The sequence below is a fragment of the Myxine glutinosa genome, chromosome 1 (genome assembly GCF_964187855.1).
Source record: "Myxine glutinosa chromosome 1, kmMyxGlut1.1, whole genome shotgun sequence".
Lineage (NCBI taxonomy): Eukaryota > Metazoa > Chordata > Myxini > Myxiniformes > Myxinidae > Myxine > Myxine glutinosa.
This window is the reverse complement of record NC_136261.1, coordinates 297,668,655-297,686,663: the sequence shown is the minus strand read 5'-3', so window position 1 is coordinate 297,686,663 and position 18,009 is coordinate 297,668,655. Positions and strand designations below refer to the sequence as shown.

Genomic DNA, 18,009 nt, shown 5'->3' with positions numbered 1-18,009 from the left:
AAAATCAATAAAAGATTATCACAAAATATTTTCATAATCAATTGGCTAATCGCATAACTAAACCACTAGTGCTTCATCTGAAGATGTATCTTTTAGAAATTTAATTAAATAAGTCATTTATAAAAAATTTAATAATTAATTGATTACTCAATAAATAATTAATCGATTAATCAATAAATACTTAATAGATGAAATGATTAATCAATAAATCAAAAATATCCTTGATAGCCACATCACTTGGTCACTCATGTCCAAATATTAGCTTCCCAGCTCAAAAGGTGCCTGAGATATTGGCCAAATGAGAAAGAAAATAAATAAATGATTAATAATGAAAATAAATAAATAATAATCATAAAAAAATTAAATTATTAATCAATTTGGTCAGAGAACACATAAACTACCACTATTTCATCAGAATCTGTAACTTAAAAAAAAAAAATTTTTTTGTCATTAATCGAATAATTAAATAATTAATCGATTAATTGATTAATTAATAAATCAAAAATATCCTTTGCAGCCAAATCACCTGGTCATTGGCATGTCCAAATATCAGCTTCCTAACTGAAAAGGTGCCTGAGTTAATAATGGTCAGAAGAGAAATGAAATTTAATTAATTAAATAAGTACTTAATTAAACGCTAATAATTAAATAACTCCTCAATTAATTGATTATTCAAAAAACAAAAAATACCGTATTTGACAAAGGACTTGCTCACTACTGTGCCGAAATTTCAGCTTCCTAGCTCAAAGGATGGCTGAGATATCGCCCGGACAACCAAGAAAACAAACAACCAGAGTGAAAACTGAGTACTCTCTTTCAGCGTGCGTCACTGCAGAGCCCCCTTTGGTGCCCGGCAATGACGATTTGCAATGCCTGGAGATGGCATAGGAAAGGAGCGGTGTACAACAAACAAGAAACCAGAGTGAAAACTGAGTACTCTCTTTCAGCGTGCGTCACTGCCGAGCCCCCTTTGGTGCCCGGCAATGACGATTTGCAATGCCTGGAGATGGCATAGGAAAGGAGCGGTGTACAACAAGAAACCAGAGTGAAAACTGAGTACTCTCTTTCAGCGTGCGTCACTGCCGAGCCCCCTTTGGTGCCCGGCAATGACGATTTGCAATGCCTGGAGATGGCATAGGAAAGGAGCGGTGTACAACAAGACCAAAAGTCTAACAGCGGCGTAGCCGGGCTTATAAAATATTATAAACCACAAACACATATTATTGTACACCGCTCCTTTCCTATGCCATCTCCAGGCATTGCAAATCGTCATTGCTGGGCACCGAAGGGGGCTCGGCAGTGACGCACGCTGAAAGAGAGTACTCAGTTTTCACTCTGGTTTCTTGTTGTACACCGCTCCTTTCCTATGCCATCTCCAGGCATTGCAAATCGTCATTGCCGGGCACCAAAGGGGGCTCGGCAGTGACGCACGCTGAAAGAGAGTACTCAGTTTTCACTCTGGTTTCTTGTTTGTTTTCTTGTTTTCTTGTTTGTTGTACACCGCTCCTTTCCTATGCCATCTCCAGGCATTGCAAATCGTCATTGCCGGGCACCAAAGGGGGCTCGGCAGTGACGCACGCTGAAAGAGAGTACTCAGTTTTCACTCTGGTTTCTTGTTTTCTTGTTTGTTTGTTTTCTTTCTTGGTTGTCCGGACGATATCTCAGCCATCCTTTGAGCTAGGAAGCTGAAATTTCGGCACAGTAGTGAGCAAGTCCTTTGTCAAATACGGTATTTTTTGTTTTTTGAATAATCAATTAATTGAGGAGTTATTTAATTATTAGCGTTTAATTAAGTACTTATTTAATTAATTAAATTTCATTTATCTTCTGACCATTATTAACTCAGGCACCTTTTGAGTTAGGAAGCTGATATTTGGACATGCCAATGACCAGGTGATTTGGCTGCAAAGGATATTTTTGATTTATTAATTAATCAATTAATCGATTAATTATTTAATTATTCGATTAATGACAAAAAAAATTTTTTTTTTTAAGTTACAGATTCTGATGAAATAGTGGTAGTTTATGTGTTCTCTGACCAAATTGATTAATAATTTAATTTTTTTATGATTATTATTTATTTATTTTCATTATTAATCATTTATTTATTTTCTTTCTCATTTGGCCAATATCTCAGGCACCTTTTGAGCTGGGAAGCTAATATTTGGACATGAGTGACCAAGTGATGTGGCTATCAAGGATATTTTTGATTTATTGATTAATCATTTCATCTATTAAGTATTTATTGATTAATCGATTAATTATTTATTGAGTAATCAATTAATTATTTAATTTTTTATAAATGACTTATTTAATTAAATTTCTAAAAGATACATCTTCGGATGAAGCACTACTGGTTTAGTTATGCGATTAGCCAATTGATTATGAAAATATTTTGTGATAATCTTTTATTGATTTTAATTATACAATTAATCAATCAATTAGTGTACACCTCTCCCTCCCAATGCAGCCTCAATGAGCTGCACTGCGGTATTGCCGGGCGCCGGAGGCGCCCCGGCAATGCCGCGCTGCAGCATATTTAATTATTTGGCATGGGGCGGTGTACTTTGAATGTATGTGTACTTGTTTGTTTTCTTGGTTGTCCGGACGATATCTCAGCCATCCTTTGAGCTAGGAAGCTGAAATTTCGGCACAGTAGTGAGCAAGTCCTTTGTCAAATACGGTATTTTTTGTTTTTTGAATAATCAATTAATTGAGGAGTTATTTAATTATTAGCGTTTAATTAAGTACTTATTTAATTAATTAAATTTCATTTATCTTCTGACCATTATTAACTCAGGCACCTTTTGAGTTAGGAAGCTGATATTTGGACATGCCAATGACCAGGTGATTTGGCTGCAAAGGATATTTTTTGATTTATTAATTAATCAATTAATCGATTAATTATTTAATTATTCGATTAATGACAAAAAATTTTTTTTTTTTTAAGTTACAGATTCTGATGAAATAGTGGTAGTTTATGTGTTCTCTGACCAAATTGATTAATAATTTAATTTTTTTATGATTATTATTTATTTATTTTCATTATTAATCATTTATTTATTTTCTTTCTCATTTGGCCAATATCTCAGGCACCTTTTGAGCTGGGAAGCTAATATTTGGACATGAGTGACCAAGTGATGTGGCTATCAAGGATATTTTTGATTTATTGATTAATCATTTCATCTATTAAGTATTTATTGATTAATCGATTAATTATTTATTGAGTAATCAATTAATTATTTAATTTTTTATAAATGACTTATTTAATTAAATTTCTAAAAGATACATCTTCGGATGAAGCACTACTGGTTTAGTTATGCGATTAGCCAATTGATTATGAAAATATTTTGTGATAATCTTTTATTGATTTTAATTATACAATTAATCAATCAATTAGTGTACACCTCTCCCTCCCAATGCAGCCTCAATGAGCTGCACTGCGGTATTGCCGGGCGCCGGAGGCGCCCCGGCAATGCCGCGCTGCAGCATATTTAATTATTTGGCATGGGGCGGTGTACTTTGAATGTATGTGTACTTGTTTGTTTTCTTGTTTGTTTTCTTTCTTGTTTCCTTGGTTGTCCGGACGATATCTCAGCCATCCTTTGAGCTAGGAAGCTGAAATTTAGGCACAAGATTGAGCAAGTCCTTTCTCAAAAACGGTATTTTTTATTTTTTGATTAATCAATAAATTGAGGAGTTATTTAATTATTAGCGATTAATGAAGTACTTATTTATCCCTGGTGTTGGGCTAGCGGCTAGGGTGCCGGCTTAGGATCCTAGGATCCTGGGTTCGAATCCCGGTCAATCGCTGAAATTAACGCCAGGGGGGTTGACTCAGCCTGTCATCCTTCCGAGGTCGGCAAATTGAGTACCAGTTCACTGGTAATTCCCTGCTTGTCGTTAAAGGCGGCAAAAAGGGTTGGCGTCAGGAAGGGCATCCGGCCATAAAACATTGCTTCAAAAAGGGGACCGAAAAACAACAACAACCACGGTTCCCGAAAAAGGCCAACCCCCGCTTGCGGGGAAAAATGGCCTCTAAAGGTGGTTTTTTTTTTTTTAAATGAAGTACTTATTTAATTAATCAAATTTCCTTTCTCTTCTGACCATTAACTCAGGCACCTTTTGAGTTAGGAAGCTGATATTTGGACATGCCAATGACCAGGTGATTTGGCTGCAAAGGATATTTTTGATTTATTAATTAATCAAGTAATCGATTAATTATTTAATTATTCGATTAATGGCAAAAAAAAATTTTTTTTTAAGTTACAGATTCTGATGAAATAGTGGTAGTTTATGTGTTCTCTGACCAAATTGATTAATAATTTAATTTTTTTATGATTGTTATTTATTTATTTTCATTATTAATCATTTATTTATTTTCTTTCTCATTTGGCCAATATCTCAGGCACCTTTTGAGCTGGGAAGCTAATATTTGGACATGAGTGACCAAGTGATGTGGCTATCAAGGATATTTTTGATTTATTGATTAATCATTTCATCTATTAATTATTTAATGATTAATCGATTAATTATTTATTGAGTAATCAATTAATTATTTAATTTTTTATAAATGACTTATTTAATTAAATTTCTAAAAGATACATCTTCGGATGAAGCACTAGTGGTTTAGTTATGCGATTAGCCAATTGATTATGAAAATATTTTGTGATAATCTTTTATTGATTTTAATTATACAATTAATCAATCAAGTAGTGCACACCTCTCCCTCCCAATGCAGCCTCAATGAGCTGCACTGCGGTATTGCCGGGCGCCAGAGGCGCCCCGGCAATTCCGCGCTGTAGGATATTTAATTATTTGGCATGGGGGCGGTGTACTTTGAATGTATGTGTACTTGTTATCTTTTCAAACTGTCACTAATGCTGTTTATATCATTAACCCTCTGGAGTCCACAAGCCGATTCTATCGGCTTCACACATGCGCCGAAATGTCAACAAGCCGAATTTATCGGCTCTAACCGCATTCAAATTTACCGTGCAATTACCGCCTCCTGGATTCGATGTGTGTGTAATGGTTTAATAGTAGACTCCAGAGGGTTAAACAAAGACATTTGGAGGAATCTCGACAGCCATGAGGTAGGTTTTACTTCCAGAACTGAGCGAAGATCTACTGTATTCTAGATTATACCCCACAAGGGTTGGAGGTGTGCTTATTTACTAAGCAGCTAGCTAGCGCTTGCCAAGCCCGCCGTTCCTTAAGGGTTTTTAATGGAGTGCTTGCTCGGATGCTTAAACCACTTGGCGATTTCACCACAAGAACCTTGGTAAATGAACACACACCCAATGTTCTTGAGACCTGACCATAGATCGACTGTAATCTCTATACCCCAAAGATGAATGGCCCTTCCTGCCACTCCCGTAGTGAGCGTATACTTGTAAATTCAAATGTCGGTCGGTGCAGTCAGCGGTCGTAATGACATCATAGACGTAATGGACACAAAACTGATATATTTTAACTTCCAGTAAGTTTGCAGTCACTAAGAAGGGATTAGTGTTATCATTAGATTTACTATAATATTAACGTTACGTTGTCATTATTTCGAAAATGATATTACTATCAAAAAACCAAGGCGAATTTCTTACTTCCTCGGTTATTAATATTAGTGCGGAACAACGCTCATCACTGATCATGATCCATGCACCGCTTAAATCCATAAACCTTCAATTCACAACATTGGGATTCAAGTATTATGGGTATATTTACTATATTATTATTATTACTTTTACAAAAACGATGCTACTAAAACGATACACTACTGTATTAAGAAACCTGGGCTTTAATTTGTCTGAAGCGGTCCGAAAATGAGGCATAACGCCTAAGGCCTATACGTACCGTATTGTTGGAAGAGACATAACACCGATGCTTTCGATATTTGATGGTCATTTTAACAATCGGTTTGTTTGTTTCACACAGAATGAAAAACGTAAAGGTAGAGCATGGCGATTGTGATATATGACAGGTTCGACAGTGTTCAGCATGAACGGCATATAAGTCAAAATGGCGGAGTGTGGAGAGTCAGCCGCGTATGCCGTAATGACATCAGACATAATCACATTACCCTGTCATGTGACCAGATTCTCAGCTCTGATTGGTATACGTTTGAGGGGACATACATATATACATACATACGTACGGACGGACAAACACTGTTCTAGACAGCTCTGCCTGATGGGCTATGCCATAAAAAGGAACTGCATTCAACCACTGGCTATAAGATTGGCTGGGCACGTGTTGAATCTGTGAGTATATACGTCGGTATACTATTGTTAAACTTTGTTGTAATCCTTTGTGCATTCGAGCAAATCTTCTCCCGAGAATTAAATATTCAAAATTGTTCTTGGTGTGTGGTCATTCAAATTGATACACCTTCGTCAGGACTTTGTGGTCAAGGATGATTTACTGCAGATTTTGACAGTCTCCAATTCAGATGGTGAGATTAACCTTTACAGCACCACATTAATTGATACATATTATTTAGTGGGGTGCCCAGACACTCAGTCATTTCAAATTGATGCAAAAGTTTCGTTTTCAGTACCAATTTGAAGTTAAGGGCCTTTAGAACAATTTTCGTTCAAGTGTCAAGCACTCATATAAATTTTTTTGGGGGGGATTTGGAGGATTTTTTTCGTCACCAATCTTCCCCATACCCACCTGCGTTGTCATCCTACGGGTCCCTCAACTCTTGTACCAAGTCAGATTTGTTGGTATATATCGTGGAAGCCAGTACGAGTAGTGCCTTTTCTGTCGGTGAGGAGCTAGTTGCGCCAGATGTTTACGACTTCATTGTTATTGACGGTGGAGTACTGATACACTCACTTCCTGGTACAACTGTCCAAGGAAACACCTTTGATTCATATTTGGACAAGGCATTCTGCCCAAGAGTTCGCCACGACTTGAAAAGATCGACAAGAGTGGACATTGTCTGGGACCAGTATCGTGCACTGACAATCAAAGGAGGCACAGGGGAAAAACGAGGAACAGGCACCCGACCGCGTATCTGGTACTGCCAAAATCCCAGGAAATTGGCAGAAGTTTCTGGCAAACGTTGATAACAAGAAGGAACTGTTCTCATTCCTGTCAAAAAAGATAACAGAAGGACAGTTCCCCAGATGACAAGGATGTCTACATCACTGCAGGTGATCAAGTCCACCATGTTGGAAACAGTCCACCAATGGATCAATGCAACCATGAGGAAGCTGACACTCGTGTCCTAGTACATCTCCTCCACGCCCTCCAAACATCGTCACTTGGGATGGTTCATACTGGAGACACAGATGTTGTCGTAATCCTTCTGAGTAATTTCCATCACATCAAGGCTCTGAATCCGGCTGCAGAAATCTGGATCTCCTTCAAAGCGGGAAAGACAACAATGATCTCCCTAAACAATATCGCCACAAACCTGGGCATGGCAACGTGCAAAGCCATGGCCCTCTTCCACGCATTCACTGGATCAGACAGCACGCCTTCCTTCAAGTTTAAGGGTAAGCGATACTGCTGCAAGTTGATGCACGAGTGCCATCCCTCATGGAGGAATTTACAACTATCGTCGACACTCCATTCCAAACATCGCCAAGGCTGAAAGAAGTGGCAACGAACTTTGTCTGTAGGCTGTACTCCAACGAATCCAATGAGGACAATGACGTTGACCTCGTCCGAATGAGAATGTTCTCACAGAAGACAAGGGACGTGGAGAGAATTCCCCCAACGAGTGATGCTTTGGATCAACATCTCAAAAGGAGTGTCTTCCAAGCGAGCATCTGGACAACAGCCCAAAGGTCCATGATGCCTGTCAACAACCACACTAATCATGGGTGGAAGGAAGAGGACGGCAAGCTGCTTCCCATTTGGACCTCGCTGCCCCTCGCCAAGGATGTATTCGATGTGAAGTGCACTTGCACCTGCGCTCTGTGCTAGTGCATGAGGGCAAAGTTGAAGTGCACAAGTCTGTGCAAGTGCAAATGTGAGAAGTAGCTGGACCAGAACAATTTCCAATACTGACATGTATATATGGTCGATTTGCTAGCCACTTTCTTATTAAAACTATTGTTCAAGAAGTTATTCAAGCAATTGTCTAAGCAGTTACTCACCACCATATTGTAGCACAGTTAAAAGATAAATAAAAATGTCACCATATCATTGGGTCTGAGTATAATTGTCCAGTTTTTTTTTTTTTGACACGTTTCAGCTTACCGGGGCTATGACCCTTGGTCTTTTTTTGTGGATATGTGCCGATACCGGCAAAATTATTGCTTATATGGGCAATATGCTTGAAATACAAGTTGCTACTCCTGATCCTGAATCCATACATACCTCATATGTTCAGATCGGATCATCCAATTGTTACGTGCTCCTCCCAGACTCCCTGGTCACGGTGTACCTCCGAGCCCCGAGAGGAGTCACGGCAGAAAAATGTGTTATTCTGTGTGTCAAAGATCAATGGAGAAGCCACCCCAATTGTTAATCACAAACAATTATTCTATTAAGATCACACAAGAATAACAATACAACAACAATAGTATTCAAAAGTACAATCAATATGTCCTATGATGGTACCATCAGTTTTGTAATATATAACTCACTGTGCTCCAAGTGAGTGAAACAAGAACATTCCCCAATATCTCTTATTCCCGGCTTCAAGACGAAGTTGATTCGCTCCAGCGATCGCCTGAACGATGTCCAATCGAGACCAGAATCCCGTGCGGATGGCAAATACAGTCACACAGCCGAAGCTGTACAAAGGCGCCCTCAAGGCGACTGGGAAATCCAAAGGCATCCTACAGGCGACTGAGAGATCACACCCTCGGGTATGGACAAATTAACCTTCAAAAAGCCACGTCACACACACGTCCCAGATCGACGTCTGAATGCGGTGAAAATGGTCGAAAAGAGACGAAACCGCGAGCGAAGCACAAGTCCTGCGCGAGTCAAAATGGCCGACGACCCATTCTAGAGACGTAACGGCCCGGCGATAATTCTCCTCGGAATCCACCGCCAAAATCCTGACACGCAGGTTGATCGGTCACAGCGATGACAACTCTGTCGCAGGAATCCCTTTCCCGGGAATCCCGAAAGTTCGCTAGCGACTCCCGTTCGACAACGTTCGATTCCGAACTCGGAGCAACGCCGCTTTCTTGTCCGACTCACTCACTCCGCCCTCTTTCTTTCTCCTCTTCCTCTTCATCGTCCGGTTCCCGATCCGGTTTCCTGTTTCTTTTAACATTAGCTTTTTACCTTTTCAAAACAGTTCATGAACCATAAACCTTTTGAACACAATAATAGCACTTGGAATCAGAAATATCTACAGTGGATGCAAACCACCACAACGGAAGTGACGAATCCGTAACACAATCAAAAGTTATAACAGTTTCTATATTTTGCATAGCCCGGTGGAAGGGGGGTGGGGGGGGGGGGGGTCGGGAACCCCCCACGTCCCCAGAAGCCCCATTTTTTATCTGAGTGCTTGACACTCAAACCAAAATTGTTCTATAGGCCCTTACCTTCATATTGGTACTGAAAACGAAACTTTTACATCAATTTGAAATGAAAAGAAAAATTACCCATGCACGGCCCCCCACTAATTTGCATTCAACTTCATTTGGCAACAAAGCGGAACTAATGTCAAATGCATCCTGTATCTAACAATGGAAAACACTTGAATCTTTATTTTAATGAAGTTTGCTAACTGATAATTTCACCCCTATAGTTCAGAAGTTGAGTTTTCCAAATGCAGGAAAGCTCTCATGAGTTTAGATTTTATAACCAAATAAACAAACAAACAAAAACAGCTGCCTCCTTGCTTGCATTGATGCATCTTGTTTGCACTGGCTAAAAAAGTATTATCCTCGGTGCCATTGTTACATTTCCTTTTTGGAAACTCCAGATCAATTTGGTTCAATATATTTCAATAAGCAAGCTTCCTTCAATTTTCTTCCATCCTTTTCTTGACAGCTTCTTGATGCACAGACGTTGCAGGTCATCTTCACTGATAATTGGAAACTGTGCAGTGCCATGACGGAGCGTGTGGTGCAGCACTTTGTGCGCTGTATCGAGACTCATGGGCGTCATGTGCAGTATGTGCGCTGCCTGCAGACACTGATAAAGGTGGATGGGAGATACATCAAGAAGTGCCAAGACATGGTCATGGCTGAGGTGAGGTCACAATCATCACTATGACCTGATATGTCAAATATTTGCCAGGTTCACCCTTGCATAGTTGTGATTTTTCTTTTCTTTTGTGTTTCTCATCCTCAATATCTTCCTTGTGCCTTCTTTGTATTATATTCTGTTTTCTCTTCTGTTTTTCTCCATTTTTGCTTTCTCCTCCTTTCCCGAAATTTGATTGTCCTTCATATAAATCCCAGCCATCAAACCCTCCCAACGCCACTTAATGATAATGCTCATTCTACATCATCTTCTTCTTATACCATTCTTCTTCTCTATCAACCTTATTCTTCCTTTGACTCATTTCGTCTCATTTGGTGTTTACACATAAATGCTTTCTCTTTGGATACATGCCAGTTGATAAATGCTGGGGAGGAGGCGTTGGTGTTCTACAATGACCGTGCATCTTTCCAAACGTTTCTGCACCTCATGGGATCGGAGCGTGAGTGTTGTGCTGAGGATGGGCCACTGAGATACCACCTGCAGCTTGTCAAACTGCTGGCTGCGTGCACAGAGGGCAAGAATGTTTACACTGAGATAAAGTGCAACTCTCTGCTGCCTCTTGAGGATGTTGTGAATATTGTCATACATGACGACTGCATTCCTGAGGTAGTCCTCTAAAATGAGTGGTCTCTTGTTAGAATGGAATATTGTGAACAGGATAGCTGAATGCAAAGCTTTTACATGACAAGTCTGGATGAATACATCATTGTGAACTGTAAATTAGTTTGTGTGTTGTGAAGTTATTGTTGTTCACTTTAATTCTGTTTTCATTTTTCCAGGTAAAAATAGCTTATGTGAACTTTCTGAACCACTGCTACATTGATACCGAGGTGGAGATGAAAGAAATCTACACAAGTAATCACATGTGGAAGCTCTTTGAGAGTTTTTTGGTCGACATCAGCCGTGTAGGTTGTATTTTTTTGGTGGATTTGTTGTCTTTTTATTTTTGAGTGAATATGACTTCTGGTGTAGCATGGAGATATATCACACGAAGGACAAATAGATTAATAGAATTGGTGTACTTTTACCTAAATTACAAGGATACTGGCGAAGAACTCGTCCTTCCAGCCAGGTTAATTCCCCCAGAATTACGGATGGGATTTGTAATACTCACTACCACTGGGAACTACGCTATATTATACACTTTTACATCGAGAGAATTAAGTGCTCTCCCCACCCTGAACTCCTGGAACTATAAAAATGTATTTACCACTTAAAACCTTCCTGTGCACACCTGGGGCCAAATTTACGAAAGGAGTTTAAGAGTTAGACGAAAGGAGTTCAAGAGTTAGACGAAAGGAGTTTAAGAGTTAGACGAAAGGAGTTCAAGAGCTAGACGTGTGTATAATCGCTAATCATGTGATGATCACCCATTCAAAGTTAATTGCCAATCGCCGAATAGTGATTATCTAATGTGCGATTATAACGTAATCACAAGCATTTAAATTACAAAGAAACTTTCACACGTTGGCAAACGCATGTTTAAGAGTGCATTTTAGGCCTTAAAGCAAGAATTGCATGGCTTATAAATGGTAGTTTACATGGACGTTTGCTTGAATAAGCTCAAGAGGAGGCAGAAGAGGATAGGAATAGGTCAGTTCACCGACATGCATTGAGAATATTCAAGGATTGGTGCAATTCTCTGGAGAAGTATGACGATGTCAAATTTGTCCGGCCATAGACTTTTGAAGGAATAATTTCGTTGGCTGCTGAATCTAATGTGAGATGACCTGGATCAACCTACAATGAGGGGCAATGTGCCGAATCCCCTCCAACAATTGTCTTTGAGATATGCACAACTAATCAACTGTTTGTCTATCTTCATCAATTGCTATTTAGATGGGTGATTAGGTGTGCTGCAGACAATGATGTTTTTGTCAGCGTTTAAGGGTTAGGCATGTTATAGCAAGACCCTCGCTTAAGTCCCTTTCGTAAATTTGGCCCCTAGAATACAATCAGCAGTTTTCACCTCGTTCTGTCCAGCAGTTCAGGGGTGCATCAAAGTCAAACGAACAAACAGACATTTCTCAAATTGTCACATGATTAGCAGATCATGAACCAGGAATTCAGATGGGAATGCTAACACGTCTTTACTCTGCTTGTCTTTACTCTGCTTGTCGTGCTTTTCCTCATCGGTGAGCATTGATCAGATCTTGGCCTACCACAAAAGGATAAAAATAAAATCTGTGTTAAAATATTGAAATTGTACATTCATTATATAGAGACAAAAATAGCCCCGAGTGGGCTGACTATCATCTCTCAAGGTTGTAGTTCAGACCACTGCCGGTTTATGGGGACCCTCCTGGGAGCTCCCTTGATCCCCTGGGAGGACCCCTAATACAAAAACGAAACATCTAAGACCGAGCGAGATCCAGCGGACTATCGAGTAGAAGGGCCGCATCGGGTTTCAGAGCAATCGCTTGGTAAATAAGGGATGAGTAGGGATTTGAAGTTTCAGGGGTACCCCCACCCCCCCTTCCACCCCTCTCCCTCCTGGGAGACCCCATGATCCGAAATCAGAAAATGTAAGACCGAACGATCCTGCGGATCATCAAGTATAAGGGCTGTATTCGTTTTCAGAGTAATTGGTTGGAAAATAAGGGACGAGTAGGGATTCAAAGTTTTAGGGGCAACCACCCTCCCCTCACCCACCTCCCCCACCCCCCTCCACCCTGTTCTCTTCTCCCTCCCTTCCTGGGAACCCCCTTTTTCCTTTTTTTCTTTTGTTTTTGGATACAAGATCGAGGCTCGTGTAAGAGCTAACATTAATTACAAAAAAACAAACAGACACATAAAAAAACATATAATAAAGGGAGTGGGACAAGATGGTGAGGGAGAGGGAAGCACACAAGTACCACAGTAGAGAACAGGGACATCGGGAGATCTGTGGGAGGGAGAGGTCTTGGGGGGTGGATTAGGCATAGGAAGTGAAGGGGGTGGGGAGTGGGAGAGGTATAAAACGCATGGACACAGCTTGGACTTCAAGGAAAGAAGTCAGTATTTCAAAAAAGTGGATCTGGGGTGAAATTAACGGGGGTAGAAAATATCAAGTTTTGGATGGGGGAAGATAAGAGATGGTGGTGAACAGCTGTTTTAAAGACCTGGAGGGAGGAGTGGGATTGAAGAGAGTGAGGGAGTTTGTTCCAGAGGCAGAAGTAAAGAGGAATGAAAGAGTGAAGGTGAGCAGAGAGCCTAGATTTTGGCAGTTTCACCAGAAGAGGTTTGCCGGCAGATCTTGTGCGACCTATAGGAATATTTGGGGGACAGAGCACAGACATAGCTGGGGGAGCTAGGCCGGAGAGGAGTCGGTGGAAGACAGAAAGTCCACCAACCTGCCTGTGGTGAGTAAGTGAAAGGCCCTCACAATCAGCTTCATCGCAGGAGATTCCAATGATTCTGAAAGCTTTGGTTTCAACAGCGTGAAGACGAGCTAGGTGTGAGGCAGGAGCGCCAGCCCAGAGGGGAGAGCAGTATTCCATTGAGCTGTGGATAAAATCTTAGCGATTGTGCCATGATCCGAAATCGAAAATTCAATGTCCGAGCGATTGTGCAGGCTGCTGTCTTGTATTCATGTGTCAGGTTTCAGAACAATCAGCCAGGTGATAATGGAGGAGCTGGAAAAATAGCAAAAAGTTAACGGATCCGGACATCACAACCCATTTTATCAGTTTATCTCTGAGAATCTCTATATGAGATGACCTAATAACTTTAATTAATCATCATTTATCGTGTTGAACACATGGTGACCACATTCTGAGAATGAATGATCATATTGGGAAGGATCGACAACCTCTGTTGCGGTGTGGTTTGTTTGTTGCAGGTGTGCAATCGACCATTGAAAGGGCGCCAGGATGACTCCATCTTGGAGGATTATGTGGCAGAAACAGTCTCAAATATCATCACAACGTTCTTCAGCTTACCATTGTCTGATCAAAGTGCAAGCCTGCAGGTACACGGACCTAAGCTGGATTTTAGTGCGCCATTTCTCAAGATTGTCATAGGGCCCGCAAGGCTAACCCCCGCTCTAGCAGGGAAAATGGCCTTAAAATGCCTGTTGCTTTTTTGTTGTATTTCTCAAAAATCTCCTTTGGTTTTGTCCAGTTCACCAAATGCTGCTGCTTTCCAAAGTTCATTGTGGCTTTTGTCCTTGAACTTTAATGGCCTAATAGAATGAGGAAATGCCCAAGTTGAACTATCAACCATGGCTGTTCTCTATTCTCCTTTATTTTATTTGTGCATTTTATATTTTGTCACTTAATTACTGTGTGTCAGAAATGTATAGGCCTCCTCTATTCTATTCCTTGATGTAAAGGATTTATTTTTCCTTCTCCATTTGTGAATTTTTTTGGAATGTCTATATTTCTGAGATGTTTAACTTTTGGTACCTTCATGTTTGTTGTGGCCACGATGCGAGGCAGAAATTACTTATTTTGCTCAGTGTACCAGTATAGTCTTTCAGTGACCATTGGATGTTTGATGTCCATAAGTGAATGTTAACATTCAAGATTCAAGAAGAATAATGTTAACTCGGTAATCTCATTGGATGGGTAGGAGTGAGTACTCTAGTAGGTAGGAGTGGGTACTCTAGGATGCAAAACACTGCTTGCAAAGACAACCAGGGTGACCGTTTGTAGTCAAAACTTAATTCCATCAAGAATCAAAACCATTAGGGTGAGTACACGATCAAACTATGCCCTTTCCTTTCAACTTTTAATCAGATGTCAAGAACAATGACCATTTCAACATTAAATAGGAAAACAAAAAACTCCAAAGAGGTTTCGACAAGCAAATTTCTGCCATTCTGCAGCACCACAACAACAACAACAACAACAACAACAACATGCATTTTAAGGCCATTTTCCCTGCTAGAGCGGGGGTTAGCCTTGCGGTCCCCATGACAATCTTCTCCATCTTGCCCTATTTTCTGCATCTCCCCTTGTTAACCCCCTTGCCCGCATTTCTTCTTCCACCATCTTTAGCCAAGTCTTTCTCGGTCTTCCCCGTCCTCTACTTCCTTCTACATTCATTTCCATCACTCTTCTCAACCAGTCACTTTCATCCTTCCTCAACACATGACCAAACCATCTCAACCTGTTCCTCTTCACAGCATCAATCACAGGCTCTATTCCCATCATCTTTCGCAATTCATCATTTGTCTTCCTCTCTCTCAACGATACTCCACACATCCATCGAACCATTCGCATTTCCAACCTTCGTTGCTGCTCTACGTTCATTACCCATGTCCAAATTCTGCAGCACCACACCATATCCAAATCTGCAGCACCACACCATGCCCAATCTGCAGCACCACACCATGCCCAATCTGCAGCACCACACCACACCATATCTGTTCTGCAGCACCACACCACATCATACCTGTTCTGCAGCACCACGCCATACACAATCTTCAGCACCACACCATACCAAATCTTCAGCACCACACCATACCCAATCTGCAACACCACACCATATCCAATCTGCAGCACCACACAATATCTAATCTGCAGCACCACACCATACCCAATATTCAGCACCACACCATACCCAATCTTCAGCAGCACAACTTATCCTAATCTGCAGCACCACACCATACCCAATCTGCAACACCACACCATACCCAATCTGCAGCACCACACCATGCCTAATCTGCAGCAACACACCATGCCTAATCTGCAGCACCACCCACACAATATCTGTTCTGCAGCACCACACCACATCAAACATGTGCTGCGGCACCACACCATACCCAACCCTCAGCACCGCGTCCGAACCCAACCCGCAGCACTGCGTCCGAACCCGAACCCACAGCGCCACTTCCAAACCCAACCCACAGCTATGCTTCCAAACTCTACCCATGTTGCAGCACTGCATTTCTCAGCACATTTATTTTATAATACAAGATACCATCATCGTAAGAGGTGACAAAGGGTTGGCGTCAGGAAGGGCATCCGGCCATAAAAACTGCCTCAAAAAGGGAACCATGAGGTCATGGGGCCCGCAAGGCTAACCCCCGCTTTAGCGGGGAAAATGGCCTCAAAACGATCATTCATTCATTAATTCATACCCATTTATCCTACTAACTATACTATAAGGGAGAGTTTGTTTGTTTGTCTGTATCGCCATTTTTCACAGATATTGCCAAATGGATGTTTGTCAAACCTTGAGAGGTTCATCAGCGAGTCTCGGGGAGTGTTTTAGGAGGAATTTTTTTAAGTTGGATTTTTTTTCTTTTAATAACTCTATAGTACCTAAGTCTTTGTAGCTATGTGAAAGGTAACATGTAATGACCCCATAACTTAGTAGGTGTAGTGAAGTGTTTTAGGCCCCACACAAAAAATAGAAAACTAGACCAACACTGTAGAGAGCATACCTCAGCCAGGCTGAACAATTTACATTTTTCTTATCCACTGATTTGTTGGATCTGGATTTGGACTGAAATTAAAATCGGTGGATGGGCTTGTTCTTGTCACCTAACCAACTCATCCGCCTAGTTTTGTCATTGCTCGTCCACAACTTTGAGATATCGTGCTGTATATCGTTTTGGCCCATCTCTCAATGGTGAAGAATCATGTTGAAAATTTTAAAAACATTCTCATATCTAGATTCGCATTCGGATCTTCATCAAAATCGAATCAATTTGTCCTTGTCATACAACCAATTTGTCCATCCTGTTTCGGGCAAATCCGTCCAAAACTTTTTGAGATGTCCTGCTCACAGACAAACAAACAGACAAACAGACAGAGGTGAAAACATAACCTTCGCTCACCTTTAGTGGCAAGGTAAAAACGACTTGCCAATGCTTCCAAAGGGAGCGGATGTTTCTAGCATGTTGAAATTTGGAGAAATATCAGATAGTAGATTCTGGTTCTCATCCCCTCATTTTTAGCTCACCTGGAACAAATTGTTCAGGTGAGGTATTGGCATCGCGCGGTGTCAGTCAGTATGTAAACACTGGTCTTCTTCTCCAAAACTACATGCACCATTTCGATGAAACTTTCATCACCCGTGATGCTAAAACTAATAGTTCTATTTTCACCAAACCTTGCAGTACCTCTGAGAACCAAGGCCTCCCGATGCCTTGCAAATTCCATCAAAAATTGCTTATCAAGTGGGTCAATGTAAAGGTCAAAGGTCATTACGATTCCAGGATCGCTACTTTTGACCTCTCTAAAAAGTATTTACCCGACTTAGCTGTAACTTGATAGGAATCATCTCTGTGTGATGCTTTCACAAGTTTGTTCAAACCATCGGCTAATTTACATATTTTCTGGGTCATCCATGCCCTACCAGTGGTTCCTTGGTTCTACCAGGTGAGCCCAGGGACGCTGCCCCAATTTTTATGTTATATAATGACTGTTTTCTTCATTTTACTTCTTGAATTTAATCAGTCAAAAAGTAATTGTTTTGGCGTTTAAGATGACGTCACTTATGCTGTGTATGCTTGTATACCTGCAGACGCACCAGCCCGTGTTTGTGCACTTACTGCAAGGTGTATTCCGTGTGTACCAGTGTACTTGGCCCAGTGTCTCTCAAAAGGCCACCATCGAAGCTTGCATAAAAAGCCTTGCTGGAGTCGGTTAGTTTCTACATCACTTGGTTTTACAATATCTTTATTATTGTTACGTTATGAGACGAGGATGTTGTAGTTTGTTCATTCCTCAGGTATATTATCTTATTAATTCTTATTCAATCCAATATTTGTTATATTCCTTGTTGACAAACAATTAGAAGGCGCAAGTAATTTATTTTCATACTTGAATTACTAATATGTTGTTTCATGTAATAATTTGTACATTGATGTTTTATCACTTGTCCTGTAATACA

The 18,009-nt window shown here is 40.6% G+C and overlaps 1 protein-coding gene across 1 annotated transcript in view; it reads left to right on the top strand.

Moving 5' to 3' along the window:
- The window catches only part of LOC137439429 (inositol 1,4,5-trisphosphate-gated calcium channel ITPR1), a 371,962-nt gene that overhangs the window by 205,092 nt on the left and 148,861 nt on the right, over positions 1-18,009 (top strand). The window contains exons 30-34 of the mRNA XM_078767929.1: positions 9,970-10,170; positions 10,540-10,791; positions 10,965-11,090; positions 14,006-14,134; positions 17,641-17,761. Coding sequence (XP_078624055.1) covers positions 9,970-10,170; positions 10,540-10,791; positions 10,965-11,090; positions 14,006-14,134; positions 17,641-17,761 — 829 coding nt within the window. The remainder of the gene's footprint in view (positions 1-9,969; positions 10,171-10,539; positions 10,792-10,964; positions 11,091-14,005; positions 14,135-17,640; positions 17,762-18,009) is intronic.